At 39.8% G+C, this 18,799-nt stretch overlaps 1 protein-coding gene across 1 annotated transcript in view; it reads left to right on the top strand.

The window, feature by feature from the left end:
- Nucleotides 1–17,285, top strand: part of Sgcg (sarcoglycan gamma) — a 32,079-nt gene extending 14,794 nt beyond the window's left edge. The window contains exons 5-8 of the mRNA XM_042685750.1: nt 1,617–1,736; nt 8,569–8,641; nt 12,432–12,555; nt 16,647–17,285. Coding sequence (XP_042541684.1) covers nt 1,617–1,736; nt 8,569–8,641; nt 12,432–12,555; nt 16,647–16,820 — 491 coding nt within the window. The 3' untranslated portion in view covers nt 16,821–17,285. The remainder of the gene's footprint in view (nt 1–1,616; nt 1,737–8,568; nt 8,642–12,431; nt 12,556–16,646) is intronic.
- Nucleotides 17,286–18,799: the final 1,514 nt, after the last annotated feature.

An 18,799-nucleotide genomic window follows, 5' to 3' on the forward strand; every position in this document is an offset into this window, starting at 1 on the left:
ATGCAGATTCTATGTTCTCCACAAAGCCTCTACTTAGCCCATCTTGGTTCAACCAACTGCCCTTGGGTCAATTGTGATTTCCAGCCAATTAGATAAGGGCCAAAAGATGAAAACCTTACAGGAGTTAAGTCTCATAGAAGTTTGCAGAGAGAGAAAGGACTCTTGAGAAATCGTATGCACTCCGCCCTCTGTATCTGTGGCTTCCTCATCCTGAGTTTCAACCAATCACAAATAAATATATGGGAGAAACAACTGGTGGCTCACTCCTGTCATCCTTGCTATTCATGAGGCTGAGATGTGAGGATCACTGTTCAATGCCAACCAGGGCGGGAAAGGTTGTGTGACTCATCTCCAATTCTAACTTCCATCAACAAAAATAGCCAGTTTGCATAAAACAGCTGGAAAACTCTTCACTCTCTTAAGCAGATGGTGAAAGCTGTTGTCTAGAGGGACTTGCTTGTGGTAATAGCAGGACTGGAGAGGCTGGCCCCTTAAGAGGAATGAATGCCTGGAGTAATCCACAGCTGGACATAAAAGCTAGGGGGTGAAAAACTAAACATGATGTTCTGCACCCCCCCAAGGCATAGTGGCATAGTGTCTGGTACAGAGTGCCACCCTCTGTTATATGCAGAATATATTAATGAGTTGGAACACAATGGGAGTGCATTTCTTAGGGGTAGGGGAAGGGCAAAAACCCAAGAATGACCTTCCAGTCATGTGTCTTTTTCCCCCCCATGAGCAGGAGAAGGAGTCATCTTCTGAGAATGGTAGCAAAGGGGAGAGTCATGGTGGGATGTCATCTTCCCAGGGAACATGGACCACCCCGGCCAGTCATTCATAGGAAAGTCTTTCACAAATCCCTCATTTTGTGGTCCACACATCCTCAGATGGATAATACCAAAAGAAGTAGGCCAAGTGCTGGTGGTCCATGCATATAATCCTAGCTTCTCAGGAGGTTGAGATCTGAGGCTCACAGTTCAAAGCCAGCATGGGCAGGAAAGTCCCTGAGTCTTATCTACAATGAGCCACCCATAAAAGCCAGAAGTAGTTTTGGCTCAAGTGGTAGAGTGTTAGCCTTGAGAAAGTAAGCTCAGGGACAGTGCCTAGGCCCTGAGTTCAAGCTCCAGGACCAACAGGAAGAAAGGGGTAAGGGGAGAGAGAGAATAAAGGAGAGGGGAAGAAGGAGAGGGAAAGAGGAAGGGGAGAGGAAGGAGGACAGGGAGAAAGGAAAGCAGGAAAGGAAGGAGGGAGGGAAGAAGGAGGGAAGGAAGAATGAAGGAAGGAAAGAAGGAAGGAAAGAAGGAATGAAGGAAGAGAGGGAGGGAGGGAGGGAGGGAGGGAGGAAAGAAATGCATAAACAAATTATATTATTTTCTTGAAGTTTTAAGTATAATTAAACATTACTATATTCAAGCATATTTTTGGCACAGATGTGCATATCTGTGGCCAGTTAATTTGAGTCATACATGTAGGCTCAAAACTTTCAAAGTTGAATCATAAAATCAGTAAAATTGCTGGTAATAAATCTTGTGTTTCCTTACTCTGTTCTAAAGGACACAGCTTTCAGAGCCTTAAGGTGAACACATTGGAATGACTTGTTTTAACTAATTCTTCAGGTCCCAAAATGGTAGACATCCAGAGTCAGCAGTTTGAAATCCTCTCTGCAGATGGCAAGCCACTATTTACTGCTGATGAAAAGGAGGTTGCAATTGGCACAGATAGACTTCGAGTCACCGGTAAGTTAGAGCCACCGTCATTACATATGAGCCGATTCCCTCTGAACACCTTCACACAGACTGGAAAGTGTTGTATGAATTTCTTAACTTTCTTTCCTGGCATTTACTTGAACATTCTTTTTATACTCTGCTAGAAGAATGTAATCCTCCTCATGAATCACAAATCTTTGTCCAAACCTTTCTTCTACCATATTGGTACCTTATATTTCTTTCCCACTGGTGTAGCTCAAAGCATGTCAATCATTCCTATACCAGCTCTACAAATCTAGCCCCTGTTTTTCAAGTTTCTTTTATTCTCATGATTATATCAAGTATTTGAATTCCTTATGATTCTATAACAAATAAACAACAGCTATCTTGTCTGTGTGCCAGTACTGAGGCTTGAACTTGGAGCTTTATGTTCTCAGATTTTTTTTTCTTAAGGCTGATGTGATACCACTTGAGCTACATCTCCATTTCTGTCTTTTTGCTATTTAATTGTAGATAAAAGTCTCATGGATTTGTCTGTCCAGGCTGGCTTTGAACTGTGATTCTCATATCTTAACCTCCTGATTAGCTAAGATTGTAGGCATGAGCCACCAGCCCTGGCAACAACAAAAAAACATTTATTGAATGAAAGATAAAGTTCTCATAGGATCCACTTTTAGGAAAAAAAAGAATAATTGTTTCATGAAGACTTTTCAGAACATATTCTAAATTCACTTGATGAACTTCTGCAGACTAGAACAATCAGCTATTAAATTGTTTCTGACATTTGTACTACCTTGAAAACCAGAAGCAATACTATTCTCTTACAACATTACCAGTGAAAACAAGATACCAGTGGGCCCGAGAAACTTACTCAACATTAATGTACAATTTTATGTAACATATATAATTCCTTTGAAAAAACTGCAAAATAAATGGAAATAACCTAGCACTGCAGCATATTTTAAGGCAGTAGTGTTCCCAGTTTGTTGATTGTTTTTGTGTGTGTGTGTGTGCCAGCCCTGGCTTGAAGTCAGAGCTTGAGCACTGTCCCTGAGAGTTTGTGTTCAAAGCTAGTGTTCTACCACTTGAGCCATAGTTCCACTTCAGGCTTTTTAATGGTTAATTGGAAAAGAGTCTCATAGACTTGTCTGCCAGGGCTGGCTCTGAACTGTGATCCTCAGATCTCATCCCCCTGAATTACAGGCATTAGCCACTAGTGCCCAGCTTGTGTTCCTGGTTTTCTTACTAAAAGAGAGACCCTAGGAAATCTAATTAAGGTACACTGATTATTGCTTAATAAAGACCAAGTAGCCCACATGTCTTTGTCATCAGAAATCCTCTGGTTTGTAGAGTGGAAGTGTTTGCTGTGTAATGGCTTGATGACTTTTAGACTTTGCACCGGGATTTGGAATTTGGGTCTTTTCTTACACCAGCACCCTCTGGTCCCATCCTCTCATACTTTCAGGCAGTGACAGGGACCATAGCTCCCAGGAGCTCTCATGATCCCAGCATGCCCTATTGATGAGCTAGGGTGGTCAGTTTCTGAGGAGTATTTACTTTGAGACTAGAATAGTAATGACATGATTAAGATCAGGTAATAATCAGATTAGGTACAAAAAATACATTTCCTTGCAGATCAAGATGCATTGTACTCATAAATTAATGTGTGAAATTTAAATCCACATGTTGTACAACTACTTAAAGATAATGTTGTTTTTTTTTTTAAGAATGCAAAGGCATGAAAAAATATACAGAAGTGGGCACCAGCCAGGCGCTGCTGGCTCACATGTCTAATCCTAGCTTCTCTGGAGGCTGAGAGCTGAGTACTAAAGTTTGGAGCCAACCTGGGGAAAATGTCTGTAAGACTCTCACTTCCAATTAACCACCAAAAAAGCCAGAGGTGGAGCTGTGGCTCAAGTGGAAGAGAGCTAACCTTCAGCAAGAAAAGCTCAGGGACAGTGCCCAGGCCCTGAGTTCAAGCCCCAGAACTGGTGCGCGCGCACACGCACACGCACACGCACACGCACACGCACACGCACACGCGCACACACACACCCTAGAAACAAAAACAACAAAAATGGCACCAATGGCTCATACCTATAAGCCTAACTACAAAGAAGCTGGGACCTGAGGATCCCAAATTGAAGCCAGCCCAGGCATGAAAGTTTACAAGACTTCCATTTTCAAGAAACCACAAAAAAAAAAAAAAAAAAAAAAAAAAAAAAGCCATAAGTGGAGCTATAGATCAAATGATAGAGCACTAACCTTGAGCAAAAAAGTTAAGGGACATAGCACTCAGGAGCTCAAACCCCAGTACTGACACACACACAAAAAAATGTGTTTTCTTTCGGTTTACTCTCCTTTGTCAAGAGTGTCTATTTTATATAGAGACATTTTAATTCTTGATTTATATAAGGAAATTACATAGTGGACCCTTTCTCCACTATCTAGGTTACAGGACCTGAAATAATTATTTTCCTCAAGGAGTAAGTGCTATGCCAATTATACTTTTATATCTTCTTCACTGGGAATATCTAAATAGCAATGTAAACAAAAAGAAAATATATTTACATTGAAATTCAGCAATTACTTAAGAATTACTTCATGAAACCATTGCAGGAAAATCCATTTTTATTGTATGCAAATGGTTTCTGAAGAGTATTGACTTTGAGATTGGAATGATAATGAATAATTAAGATCAAATAATATGGACATTTATAGTTTCCATGGTTGAGAAGTGCTACTTTTTTAATTTCATATAGTCTTTGTAAAAAATACGTTCTATTGTAAAAATAGTGTACAGAGGGGTTATAGTTACATGAGTTAGGTAATGAGTACATTTCCTATCAAGCATTGTTGCCTCCTCCTTTGTTTTCCCTACCATCCCTGCCCTCCCCACGTCCCCAACTCCTCCCTCCCCCCACAAGTTGTTAAGTTCATTTTCAACATAGTGTCTTGTACATCTCATTGTTACAATGGGTCAACCTGTATCCCTGTTTAAGCATTTTGTTTTTTCCCTTCCCTTCCCCAAATTAGAAAAGTGTATATACAAGATGCAGGGCACCAGAATCAAATACAGTGAAAAACAGGAATTATACCATGGGGGAGGAACATTCCAAAGAATGTACATTATAAGTACATTAAAGACAATAGCAAGAAAGACAAAACCACTTGTGTCCCTGTTTTGGTGTTCATTTTGCTCATCATCATCTTATATGGTCATATGTACATAGCTTTTGACCTTCTCTACTTGTCCTAGACATATACTAGTTATTGCAAATAAGAGAAACCATGGAACCTATGTTTCTCTGAGCCTGGCTTAGAGAAGTGCTACTTTTATTTAAAGATAATATATGTCCAGTTACAGATTTTATATCTCCCTATAATTACTTTATTATATTACATCATACTCACATAGCAACATATACAATCACTAATTAGGGTCATCTTAAAAGATAATTGGAGAGCCCATAAAATATCAAAAGTTACATTTCCTTGTAAAATAGTGTCACTGGCACTGTTATTAATTTCTATAGCCATAATGAAATCAGAATTGCCTATGTGAGGCTGGGAATGGAGCTCATTAGTAGAGGCTTGCCTAAACACACTTAAGAGGCTCTAAGACTAGCACCACAGATGGATGGATGGATGGATGGGTGGGTGGGTGATGGATGAATGGATGCATGCATGAATGGGTGGAGGGATAGAGGGATAGTCAGGTAGATTAACCTATGCAAGTATAATACATTGCATATATTTTATTTGCAGGCATTGTGTCATATTACTTACATAAACCCAGATAAACTAATGTTTTTCACCTACTTTCTTTTGTTTTTCTATTACTCAGTTATGGAAAGAATACTATTTTTTTTGCGCCAGTTATGGGTCTTGAACTCAAGGCCTGGGTCCCTGACCCTCTTTGTGCTCAAGGCTAGTGGTCTATCACTTAAGCCACAGCACCACTTCTGGCTTTTTCTGAATAGTTTATTGGAGATAAGAGTCTCACAGACTTTCTTGCCCAGTCTGGCTGCATGATCCTCAGATCTCAGCCTCCTGTGTGGCTAGCATTACAGGCATGAACCACCAGTGCCAGCTTAAGATTGATACTTTTTAACTACAGATGCCACTTGCCTCATAGTAGAATGACATCTTGGCAAAGTCATCATAGAAATTGTGCAAATTAAGAGTATGCTTAATCCATTAACCCTACCAAATACCTAGCTTCTCTTAGCCTGCAACCTGTGCTGAGGACACTGCCATTGGCCTCTAGGACTCATTCATCTGACACAAAACCCATGTTACACAGGGCAACTCTGTGATTCCAGCTGCCTGGGATGTACAGACATCCCCAACACCACAGGAAAATACCGTGCATGGATCACTAGCCCAGGAAAAACAACAATGAAGTCCTGAATGTATATTGCTTTTATGTCATCATGAAGTTGGAGACTTGTAAGTGGAGTCATGCCAAGCTAGGGACCATCTGTATTTACAGAGATCATCCTTGGCCACTCAGATGATGCTATATATGCCACAATCAATCTACTTACTGCATGAAACCATATGAGCTTGGTTCTCTACTACTTGAGCCATGCTTCCAGCCTTGCTTTTTGCTGATTCACTGCTGATTTCTAACTTTCTTCCCAGACTAGTTTCAACCTAGATCCTCCAGATCACAGCCTCCAAGTAGCTAGGATTACTGGCCTGAGCCACCAGCAAGCACCTAACCCCTTATTTTTCTCTTTCTTTTTTCTTTCTTTCTTTCTTCATTTTGTGCTGGGGCTTCAACTCATGACCTGGACCATGTCCTTTATCTATTTTGCTCAAGGCTAGTGTTCTACCACTAGAACCACAGCTCCACTTCCAGTACTTTGATGGATAATGAGAGATAAGAATCTCACAGACTTTTTCTTGTCTTTGAACCACATCCTCAGATCTCAGCCCTCTGAGCTAGGATTACAGATGTGAGCCACTGGCACCCATTACATTTTCTTTTACATTTTGCAAATCAGAAGAAGCAAGGAGAAAAGAAAATAATAAAATAGATATGAATATAATGAAGAACACTGTGTTAAATTACTTCCTGTCCTGGACCAAAGAAAATATTGTCCATACTTTAAACAAACAAAACATTGTACTATAAAATAGGATTGGCCCAATTTATCATAGAAAGTCTGGTGTTTAGTGTAGCCTCACTTTACATAATGGTCTCTATCATCATTTAGGCTTGGATAAGTGGTATTTTAAAAAGATGTAACTCATCAGAAGCATGAGGATGTTTCATATTTGAATATAATTTGCATAGATTATAATATCAATTTCAGGAACCATTAACTTTTACTTATATGTTCCTGGGAGCTGCAGTTTATGATAGTGTTTGTGTCAATCATGGTTGTTCCATTTTGTGCTGATTTAAATTCTTATTTGCATGATACAAGCTATGGTATCTTGAAGCCTTTCAGTACAGGGTTTTCATGTCTTCTTAGAACTCAGGAAGCAGTAGTTGTAATAACAAAGCTAACAATTAATTTTGTGGAGACTATGGAAAGATTGTAAGTGGTTAAATCAGTGAGGGCTTGGGACAAGACTTTCTACCAAGGAGGTGGTCTCTCAACCTAGTGTTTAGGAAACTTTCACCCAGCCTATTTATTTTTTCAATGCCTAGATCTACAATGGAAGTTCTGGGTTCATATTAAAAAATAAGTCATGCCAGATACCAGTGGGTCATGTCTATCATTCTAACTATTCAGGAGGCTGAGATCTGAGGATCGTTGTTCAACGCCAACCCAAGCAGAGAAGTCCATGAACCTCTTACTTCCACTTAACTACCAATTGATAGAGAGCCTTACATGCAATCGAGTTCTCAGGCTAATGAACAGCAATCAGTATGTTTGATTGCTAGAAATTTGAAGGTTTTTAGATGTATAGATTTTTAATATTTTTTCCTGATAAACCTTAGAAACAAGTAGCACAAAACACATCTCTGTCTTTCTCTCTCTCTCTCTCTCTCTCTCTCTCTCTCTCACACACACACACACACACACACACACACACACACACACACACACCATAAAATAGATAATTATACAACTTACTGAAAATTTGTAGACCTATGAAACTTTCAATAGGTGTATTTCTTTTTTCAGTTTGATAGCAAGTGTTCTTGTCTAATTTAAAATAAACTTTATTTGAATTCACTTTGAAAGCACATTTTGAAGGGGTGAGATTGATCAAGATGGATTGCATTCATAAACTGACATGATAAGCTGAAAACCCTTTGTACAACGATTTAAAGTTAGAGAATAAAAAAGTACCAGATTTTAAAAAAGAAAAAAAAACACCCAAAACACCCCATAACACATTTGGTTGATAGGACTTTATAGTCTCAGAAAATGAAGGAAATAGTTGCACCTATTTTTCCCCCTGAAATTTAAACATCTGCACAAATTTGGCAACCAAGAGTAAAATCTATAGACTGCATCTCCCTTCTCCAAATGATTTGAGACCAGAATTGAGGCTTTGAGTTTGTGGGAATTTGGGGGTGTCTGCACTGCTATATTGAGATATTTAGCGATGGGATCAAGATCTAAGTAAGTTCATCCTATTTGTATCTATCTTGTACACATAACCTAGTGGTAACTTCATCCATTATCTTTAGTATGCAATGCTTTGATTGCAACCTGTTACCTGAGGTCAACTCTGGAATTTCCCCTGCTGGGTCATGCCAAATCTCAAACAGTTCCAGGGTTTTGGACCATTTTGGAGTTTTGCATTGGACTCATGCTGTATAGACTGAATGCTTGATTTGTTTAATGCAACTTATTCTAAATGTGTTCCTGATACCTCTTTGGTTTTTGTGTAGGACCTGAGGGGGCTCTTTTTGAACACTCAGTGGAGACTCCCCTTGTCAGAGCTCATCCATTTCCAGATCTTAGGTAAGAATTATTGTCCCAAGGCAAACCAACTTTGTTTGGGAAGGCAGCTGGATATGTGCTGAGATGATACTGTAATCGTTGCAATCAGATAGTTTCTTGTTGCACTTGTCTTATGATTTTTCATGACTTTTTGCATGTAACAAGTTATTTATTCAAATCCAATGTAAGTCAAAGTTCCAACTGATTCTAGAACTTGTTAGACTCTTTGTGTGTTCTGTTTCTGTCCAGGGTTTGTATTATTCCAAAAACCTTCTTGCTCCTTTCCAGTCTGTCGTCAAAATCAGTGCCAGACTAATTTTGCTAGAAGCAATCTGTATAACATGTTTGCTTGGTTCTAAACCAACCATAAGGAAAACCCAGTGTCCCCAGTGAGTACTTAAGGCCCCCATGGTTTGGGCTGCCTCTGGTGAACCTCTCCCTCCTCCTCCTTCCCAGACATGGCTGCCAGGGTCTCTTCTCATCCATAGATCTTTTCATTTTGTTGCTGAATTTGGCTTGCAAGGGTTTCGTTGACTAAAGTTGTGTCTATGATAGAATGATCTATGTAGATTCCTATTGTTGTGTCCTTGGATGGTTTTGGAACAAGTATAAATACTGACTTTGGAGAATAAATTTGAATAGCAGTTCCTCCCTTTCTATCCTATGGAAAAATCTGAGGAGTAAATATAACTCAGCTGTTGGGTCCTGGGATTTTTCTCTATTGAGATAGCTATTAACTTCAGTCTCATTGTTTGTTCTAGGTCTGTTTGATATATATCCTCTAGATTCCATTTTTGGTCAAATCCATGTAGAAATGTATTCATTTCTTCTATATTTTCTAGTTAATTTGAATATGTTTTCAAAATATTCCCTGACAAGCCTTGGGATTTTATTAGTATTTTCTGTGGTTTCCTTTTTTTCACCTATGATTTTATTCACTCTTTTCCCTCTTCAGATTAGTGAGGGGATTATCAATCAAATTTATCTTTTCCTTTGAAAAGAACCAACTTGTTGGTTCCACTGATTCTTTGGGCAATTTTTTAACTTTCATTCATGTCTTCTCTCATCTTCATTATTTGTTTTGTTTGCTAACTTAGAGTTAGGCTTGTTCTTTTTCTAGGCACTTGTTTTTATGTTGCTATTAATTTGAAATCTATTTTTATGTAGGTTTCTTAGCACAACTTTTGCTATGTCCCAAAGATTTCTGGTACATTTGTGCTTTCATTTTTGTTAAATTCTAGTACCTTTTCACTTCCCCTTCATTTCTTGAGTGACCCACTTGTCACTCAGCAATGTGTTCAGTCTCCATGTGTTTGAATATATTCTGTGGCTTCATTTGCTGTTGAGTTCTACTACAATTCCATATGATCAGATAGAATACAGGAAAATGTGGGGATGGGAGGGAAAACTGGGAGAGATCAAGGGAAGGGGTGACATTATCTAAAAAGAAATGTACTCTTCACCTGACTTACATGTAACTATAACCACTCTGTATATCACCTTTATAGTAACATTTTTTTTAGTTCAGAAAGTTAACTATTTTGCATTTACTAAGATTTTTCTTCATGTCCTAAAATATGATCTATTTTTACAAAGATCCATGGGCTGCTTAGAATATAGTGTATGGTTCAGCTGCTGGATGAAATATTGTATAGATATCTGTCAAGTCCATATGTGTGGTCCAAGTGTGTGATGTCATTTAGTTCTTAGGCTTATTGTTGATTTCTTTTATGCAGTTTCTATTTATTGATAGGAGTGGACTATTGAAGTCTCCTACAATCATTGTGTTTAGGTCTACTCAAGCTTGTAAGTTCACAAGTATTTGTTTAAGAAACTTGGGTGTTCCAACATTTGCTGTGTATATACTGACAACTGTAATTTCAGCTCATGGATTGTTCCCTTATTAATAGAGTGATCTTGTCTCTTAAAGTCTATTTTACCAGATAAAACTATAGTTACACTTTGCAAATATTTTTTCTTTCTTTTATCCTAAGCCTATATTGGTCTTTATGAGATGTGGTTTTGCAGACAACAAATAGGTCTGGCCTTCTAATCCAACTTGACATAGTATAGTGTTTGGATATTTGAGAACATTTATTGTTGATATTGACATATTTCATACTTCCTGTCATTTCCTATTCCTCCTATGATAATCTACTCATCTAGTGATGTTTGTTATCCATTATTTTTCTCGTTTTGTCTTCATCTTGTGTATAAAATTCTTTTAATATGTTCTGTAGTCTTGGCTCCTGTAGTGTTGAATTCCTATGGGTTTAGTTTATTGTAGAAGATTTTTATTTTTCACTAAATTATAAAGGATAGGTTTGCAAGATACTCTATTCTAAGTGAACAATTGTTACCTTTTAGGGCTTAGATTATGTTCTTCTATGCCCTCTTCCATCATCCTTGAGTAAAAAGCCAAGTAGGAAGCCTGAGTTCAAATCCTAGTACCCGCAATAATAAATAAATGTTCCATTTTGATTATTTCTTGCTTGGCTAATCACCTAAGACTTCAAAATCATTGGCATGAAATCACTTTTTTTTTTCAGTCATGGGGTCTGCACTGTGGGCCTGGATGCTGTCCCTCAGCTCTTCAGCTCAAGGCTAGCGCTCTACCACTTGAGCCATAGAGCCATTTCCGGCTTTTTCTGCTTATTAGTGCTGAGGAATCAAATCCAGGGCCTCATGCATGCAAAGCAAGCACTCTACCACTGAGCCACCTTCCCAGCCCACTCATTACATTTTATGAATAAAGTCCATTTTCTATAATGTGTGTGTGTGTGTGTGTGTGTGTGTGTGTGTGTGTGTGTGTATGTGTGTGTGGCTCCTAGGCCAGTGTTAACAATTACATGACTAATATCATCTGTGTAATTGCTATCTTTCTTTTTTATATAAGTTTCATGAAGAGTTTGTTAAAACTTCCTCTATAATATTGGTATCATTACTCTTTTAGTTTTAATTTTCAGGTGCATACAACCATGTTTACTTAATCTTCCTGCAAGTTGTTCCTGTAGTCATTAAGTAATGACATTTCTTCCTCCTTATCTTGTCTTCTATTAATATTGCCATACCTGATCAGTCCTTCTCTTCCTCCTTTTCTATCCTGCCCTTTTTTTCTTTCCCTCCTTCTTCCCCACTTTCTTTCCAAAATAAATCTTTCCATCTATCCTGTCCACTTTCTAAGCTAAAAGCCAAAACTTGTCCAAGCATTTTATTCTGTCTCATAAACATGGAGCATATTGTCCTTCAATCTGCTTTTTTCCCAATTAAATAAGATGGTGTATCAACTTAATACTGTTATCATTTCACAGTTACTCACAATGGCATTTGTTTTGTGGGTGGTTTGCTAAGGTTAAGCCCTGCCATCTGAACTGCACAGTTGTAGAAGAAATAATCTCCTATTGTTGGTAGAGGTAGAATATGTATTTTTCTTTTTTATTGTCTTGAAGTCAGTGTCTGCCACTTTGTTAATTGGCTGACACTCTACCACCTGAGCCATGCTTCCACGTATTTCTTGGCTTCCTGTTATATCTGGATTTATCAATGAACAGTGCATAGTATGTGAATATGTTGAGAACCATAAAGACTGCATATCTCTTGTCCATTATCTCTTCAATGCCAGGTTATGGGTAGAGAGTTGATCGGGTGTCTGTTTTCTTCACTGTGTTGCCCAGACTGACCTGTAAACCTCTGGGCTTGAGAGATCTTCCAGATTCAGTCTTTGGGATCACAAGCCTGTGCCACTGTGCCTGGCACAGGAATTGACTTTCAAACCATACTTTTCTTGTTCATTTGTTTGTCACCTTTTCAGGCTAGAATCTCCCACACGGAGTCTGAGCATGGATGCCCCAAAAGGGATTAATATAAAAGCTCACGCTGGGAAAATTGAGGCTCTTTCTCAAATGGACATCCTTTTGCAGAGTAGTGAAGGAATGGTGAGTAGAATGAATGCAAGTCCTGAAGTGTTTCCTGATGACATTTCTTTCACAATCACATCATGAATATTACAGTCATTTGTAATGAGACATTACAAAGGGTTTATGGTAAGATGTGTGAAAGGGAAGCACACAACACTCCAGCACTGAAAGAAATGTTAGAACAATTATATATTAGAGCTGTTCACCTTTCATGACTGATATTTGTGCAACCAAACCACTTCTTAGCCAGGTACTAGTGGCTCACAACTGTAAGACTAGCTATTCAGAAAGTTGAGATCTGAGGATCACCATTTGAAGACAACTCAGGCAGGAAATCCCATCAGACTCTTATCTCTAATTAACCACCAAAAAGCTAGAAATGGAGGTGTGATTCAAGTAGTAGAGCCCCAGTATTGAGCAGAAAAAGCCAAAGAAGACTGTGAAGTCTTGAGTTCAAGTTAAGTATTAGTACAAAACAAAAGAACAACAAAAACCCACTTTTTATTGTCAACTTTGAAAAATAACCACAGATTTTCAGCACTTACAGAGCATGTCAATTTTGCCTTTTCATAGTGTCTAACTTCTTTCATAATGGCTGTCACCAGAGTCACCTGGCGATGACAACAGTATAATGCTATTGCCCAGAGCAATGTGCCTTACAGTTTAAGTAAAAATGAGAGATGGAAAACAGGACCATCATTTTTGTTTGTTTTTGCAGTACTGGAGTTTGGAATCAGGACCTCATGCTTGTTAGGCATGTGCTCTGGCATTTGAACCACTCCTCCACCCCCTTTTTGCCTCGGTGATTTCAAGTAGACTCACACTTAACACTCAGGCAGCCAGAGTTGAAATCTTAACTGCGATCCTCCTACTTGTGCTTCTTTGGGTTCTGGTGGGTGACAGGTATATACCACTGTGCCCTACCATTGTATTTGACTCCATAACTGGAAAATACACACCCAGACATTGGTTGAAATAGTCTGAAACTTTTCTGTCTCGAGTTAAGTCATGAACCACAAGCCTCCATCTCCACCTCCCAAGTAGCTAGGATTTCAGGCTGGTACAAGAACACTTTTTTAGGGTCAAAAACACTAAGGATAAAGTATTCTGGGCACTGATGGCTCACACTTGTAATCCTAGCTACTAGAGAAACTGAGATATGAAGATGTGGCTTGAAGCCAGCCTGGATAGACATACTGAGAGGCTCTACCTCCAGTTTACTAGTAAAACCTCAGAAATTGAGATGTAGCTGAAGTGAGAGAGCACTGGCCTTAAGTGAAAAAAAAGCCAAAGGAGAGCATAAGGTCCTGGGTTAGAAAGGAAGAAGAAGAAGGAAGGAAGGAAGGAAGGAAGGAAGGAAGGAAGGAAGGAAGGAAGGAAGGAAGGAAGGAAGGAAGGAAGGAAGGAAGGAAGGAAGGAGGGAGGGAGGGAGGGAGGGAGGGAGGGAGGGAGGGAGGGGGGAGGGAGGGAGGGAGGGAGGGAGGGAGGGAGGGGAGAGGGAGGGAGGGAGGGGAGAGGGAGGGAAGAAGGAAGGGAAGAAGGAAGGAAGGAAGGAAGGAAGGAAGGAAGGAAGGAAGGAAGGAAGGAAGGAAGGAAGGAAGGAAGGAAGGAAGGAAGGAAGGAAGGAAGGAAGGAAAGCAGGCAGGCAGCCAAGCAAGCAAAACAAAAGTGTAAAGGGAAGGAAAAGAAAGGGAAAGGAGAGGGTCAAATCTGGGTCTTCTGACCCCTCTCTGAAAGCACAGTGCCATGGATGTAGGGCTTAGCTGCACCTGGAGAAGACTGCAAACTTAACCCACCAGGCTACGATGTCAGGAGCAAATAAAGGTAGAAATGGAAATCAGCCTTGTGGAACATCACTAAGTTATGTCACTACACACTTAAAAATGAATTGACTTTCAAAAATTTAAGCTGCTCTTAATTTTGAAACAGTTTTACTTATTTCTGCAACATCTTTACAAGTAGCACACAGCCAGCTCCATAATTAAAAGCTGATATTCCTTATCCCTAGGAACTATTTGTTCAAAATGTCAATAGATAGATGTCTAAACTCCAAATATTGTCCCAGAAAGGCAAATGAAAATGCAGCTGCCAGTGGCCAATTGGAAAGGAAAAGAATCAGCAAATCCAGAGGCTGGTGGCTCATCCCTATAATCCTAGCTAATCAGGAGATTGAGATCTGAGGCTCACAGTTTGAAGCCAGCCTGGACAGCAAAGTCTATAAGATATTTATCTCCAATTTACTACCAGAAAAGCCAGAAGTGAAGCTATAGCTCAAGTGGTAGAGCACCAGCTATTTGAGCAAGGTCACAAGGCCACAGGTACACACACACACACACACACACACACACACACACACACACACACACACACACACGCACGCACACAAGCACGCATGCACACACACACTAAGAATTGGCAGCCAGAAAAAAAAGACCAATCACAAACAAGGATAGGGCACAGACCAACAAGTTAAAAGCCAGAGCTGTAAGTAGGCAATGCCACTGTCCCTCAGCTCTCCAGCTCAAGGCGAGCTCTCTACCACTTGAGCCACAGCACCACTTCCAGTTTTCTGAGTGGTTTATTGGAGATAAGAGTCTCATGGACTTAAGTGCCCAGGCTGGCTTTGAACCAGCAATCCTCAGATCTCAGCCTCGTGAGTAGCTGCGATTACAGGTGTGAGCCACTGACACCTGGCTGACATTCCACATTTTAAATGATACTCACTGGATTTTGTATTCTCTGTGTCTACATCCCTCCCACAGGGCAAGCTCTGCCCAGCATGCTGCTATGGCTTCCCGCTTGCACTTGACAGGCAGGGACAGCAGGAGCAGTTAGACTGGAATTCTATAGAATTCAGTGGACAGAATTCTACTGCTCATCAATAGACCAGAATTCCCTGGAAATGTAACAATGAACTTCTCCTCTGTATAACTAAGGAAACATAGCTGTTTTTTTTTTTTTTTTAAAGGACAGGAATTCCTGAATGAGAGCCATAGAAATTAAAGGTTGGTGGGGGAGGGACTCTAACCTTGTTCACAAGGAAGAAAATGATGTCTACCCACACTGATTTTAGTTCCTTTAACAAGTGAGTGTGGCTAAGGATTAGAGGCTTAGTATGAGGATTAACAAAAAAGTCTCTAAGTTTCCTTCCGTGATTTACATTTCCCTTTAGTTCATTTGTATGCTCAGAAAATGAGTCACTTTCATTGTATTTAAATTGGCTTAGCCAGGTGGTCCATACCTATAATCCTAGCTAGTCAGGAGGCTGAGGCTGAAAGCTCTTTAGAGTGGATAAATCCAGGACACTCTTACCTCCAATTAAACAGAAAAAAAAAGAAAAAAAGAAAAAGCTGGCAGTGGAGCTAAACAAGAGTGTGAGACCCTGAGTTCAAGCCCCAATACCAGCTCAAAAATAAGTAAAATAATATATGATTTGTCTTGGTGCCTGATGCTTTCAGTATCTAGTAGAGTATGAGGGGTTCCAAATAATATTAAAACATTAGGGAAATGGTTGATGATAATAAGGTGAATTTAGTTGCCTCTTCTAGGAAAACAAATTATAAATAAAATCAGGATACATTTCAATATTTACAGGTAAAAAGTATGATAAATCTATTTCTTCAGATTATGTCATCTTAATGAGATGATTTAGATGATTTAATGTATCAAGATAAATGTGCAATGGCAAAAGATTATTTTTGTGAAATTATTCAAAATGCATTAAGAGCACAGCATCATAAAACTGAACATCAATTCAGTTTATTGAACAGAGATTTTCTTAAAGTAAGGATCTGATTTGGTGAAGCATCTTTTTTATTTATTTGCCAGTACTTGAACTCAGGGCCTCACATCATTTAGCTTTTTTGCTCAAGGCTGGTGTTCTACCACTTGAGCCACACCTCCACTTCCAGCTTTTCTTTGCTGATTAATTGGAGATGGAAATTCTCTTGAATTTGTATCAGGATGCTCAGATCTCAGCTTCCTGAGGAGCTGGGATTCTAGGCTTGTGTCACTTGTGCCCCATTAGTGAAACATTTTAAGATACGAATTTCTCATTGGTTCTGGTTCCTTCCTCCTTCAACAGTTCATCTCTCGCTTTCCCCAAACAGCTTGTGATTGATTCGGAAACCCTGTGCTTACCCAAGCTGGGGCAGGGGACCTGGGGCCCCTCTGGCAGCTCACAGGAACTGTATGAGGTCTGCGCATGTCCAGATGGGAAGCTGTACCTGACCATGGCTGGTGTGAGCACCACGTGCCAGGAGCACAGTCACATCTGTCTCTGAGCCACTGTCTATCTCAGGGTACCAATCTTGTTTGAGAAGCTGAGAAGTATACCCTTGAGTTTTTACATTTGGAGAGGAGGCCAGAAAGACATTCTGCAAGTCTGGGACAAGATGTGGGAAAAGATGTACTTTCCAAAAGAACTCAAGAGAGCAAAACATGCCAACCTGAGTGTTTGGCCAAGACAACATGACTTCAAACGCGTGGATTAGACACAAAAGCAAAGCAACGTCAAGAGTGTTAATTGCTTTACATGATTGGCTGCTTTTCATCAAAAACATGGTGACTTTCCTCTTCCTAGCCTCCCTCCCACAAAGTCAATGTTCAAGGAAATGTTGAGTTGCTGTGTAGAATTAATTTCTGATATTTAACAGCAGATATCTAATACTTCACAAAAGTAGCACTGATTCATACAGAAATGAGCCCAAGGCTGGGTGCCAATGCCAGAGGCTCATGCCTATAATCCTACTCAGAGGAGGTTGAGATCTAAAGATCTCAGTTTGAAGGCATCTCAGACAAGAAAGTATATGAGACTGTTATCTCTAACTTCCCAAAAAAGGCTGGAAATGGAGCTGTGGCTCAAGTGACTGAGTGCTAGCCTTGACCACAAAAGCTCAGGGACAGGACCCAGGCTGGAGTTCAAACCCCAGGACTGGCACTAATAAAACAACAAAACAGAAATGGGCCCAAGGTATTAGTTTTCCCTTTAGTATAAGTCAGTGTGTTGGGTGTTACAGAAAAATCTTCAAGTTTAGAATTTGATCTGGTATTCCCTGGGTTGCCAAGGAAATAAATGACACAAAATGAATCGTGCTTTCTATGTAGTCAATGAGCAATAAAGCTAACCTTTGTTTTACCACCTTTGTTTGTAAGAGTCTTAACTTTCTTTAATCCTTACAGCCCTCTGAGTTAGGCATTATTTTTCTCCCAAGTGACTGTGACAAGATTCATGTAACAATATTTGATAAAGTATCAGGTACTACTGAAATTAACCCCAAATGTCACCCTAAATTTAGTCATTTGCAGTTGGAAAATCTTTTTTTTTATTTTACTTACGTATTTTTTGGCAGTCATAACTCAGGCCCTGGGCTCTGTCTCAGAGCTTTTTCCATTCAAGGCTAGAGATATACCACTTTGAACCTCAGTGTCACTTCTGGTTTTCTGGTGGTTACTTGGAGATAAAAGTCTCACAGACTTTCTGCCCCAACTGGCTTCAAACCACAATCCTCAGATCTCAGCCAGTGCATGAGCCACTGGCACCTGGACGGAAAAAGCATTTTTACAGTCTCACTCTACCCAAATGCCAAACAATGTGGCAAATGTATAGACAGTAACACTGATTTAAGTGAAGAAAATGTAGCCCAAAGAGTTTCATCTGTTGATGTCAAATGGCTGACCTGCTTGGTTCAGTTGCTCAGCCATGTGCTTCCTTCTGCCCAGCAGACCCAGGCCCGATGCAGCTGCAGGGAAGCAAACTCTTGCAGTCTGTGGAAATGTGTCCCACATCTATCGGCTGGGTAATGTAAATCAAACATGGAACCTAGGGAAATACATTTTGCTGAGGGTCACTCACTGGTTTTGTAAAATGCACACATTCAAGAGTGGGAGGGAGCCAGGTACTGATGGCTCACACCTGTAGTCTAGGTAATTAGGAGGCTGAGATCTAAGCTTTGAAGTTCAAAGCCAGCCTAGGCAGAAAAGTCCAAGAGACTCTTTATCTCCAGTTAGCCAGCAGAAAGCTAGAATGAGAGCTGTGGCTCAAATAATAGACGAGAAAAAAAAAGCTAAGTAACAGTGACCAGGCTCTGAGTTCAAGTCCTAGTACTGGTACCAAAAAAGAAACGAAAAGAAAAGGAAAGCTGGAGGATATATTTTGTTTGGCTAGATCTTATCCTAAGAATCCCAAATTAGTTCCAGATGTATGAGAATAGCTTTCTAACCCTAGCATTTCCAAGTATAACACAACTCAAACTCACTGTTG

This window comes from Dipodomys spectabilis, unplaced genomic scaffold (assembly GCF_019054845.1).
Source record: "Dipodomys spectabilis isolate Male_0828 unplaced genomic scaffold, ASM1905484v1 ptg000095l, whole genome shotgun sequence".
NCBI classification, from domain to species: Eukaryota; Metazoa; Chordata; class Mammalia; order Rodentia; family Heteromyidae; genus Dipodomys; species Dipodomys spectabilis.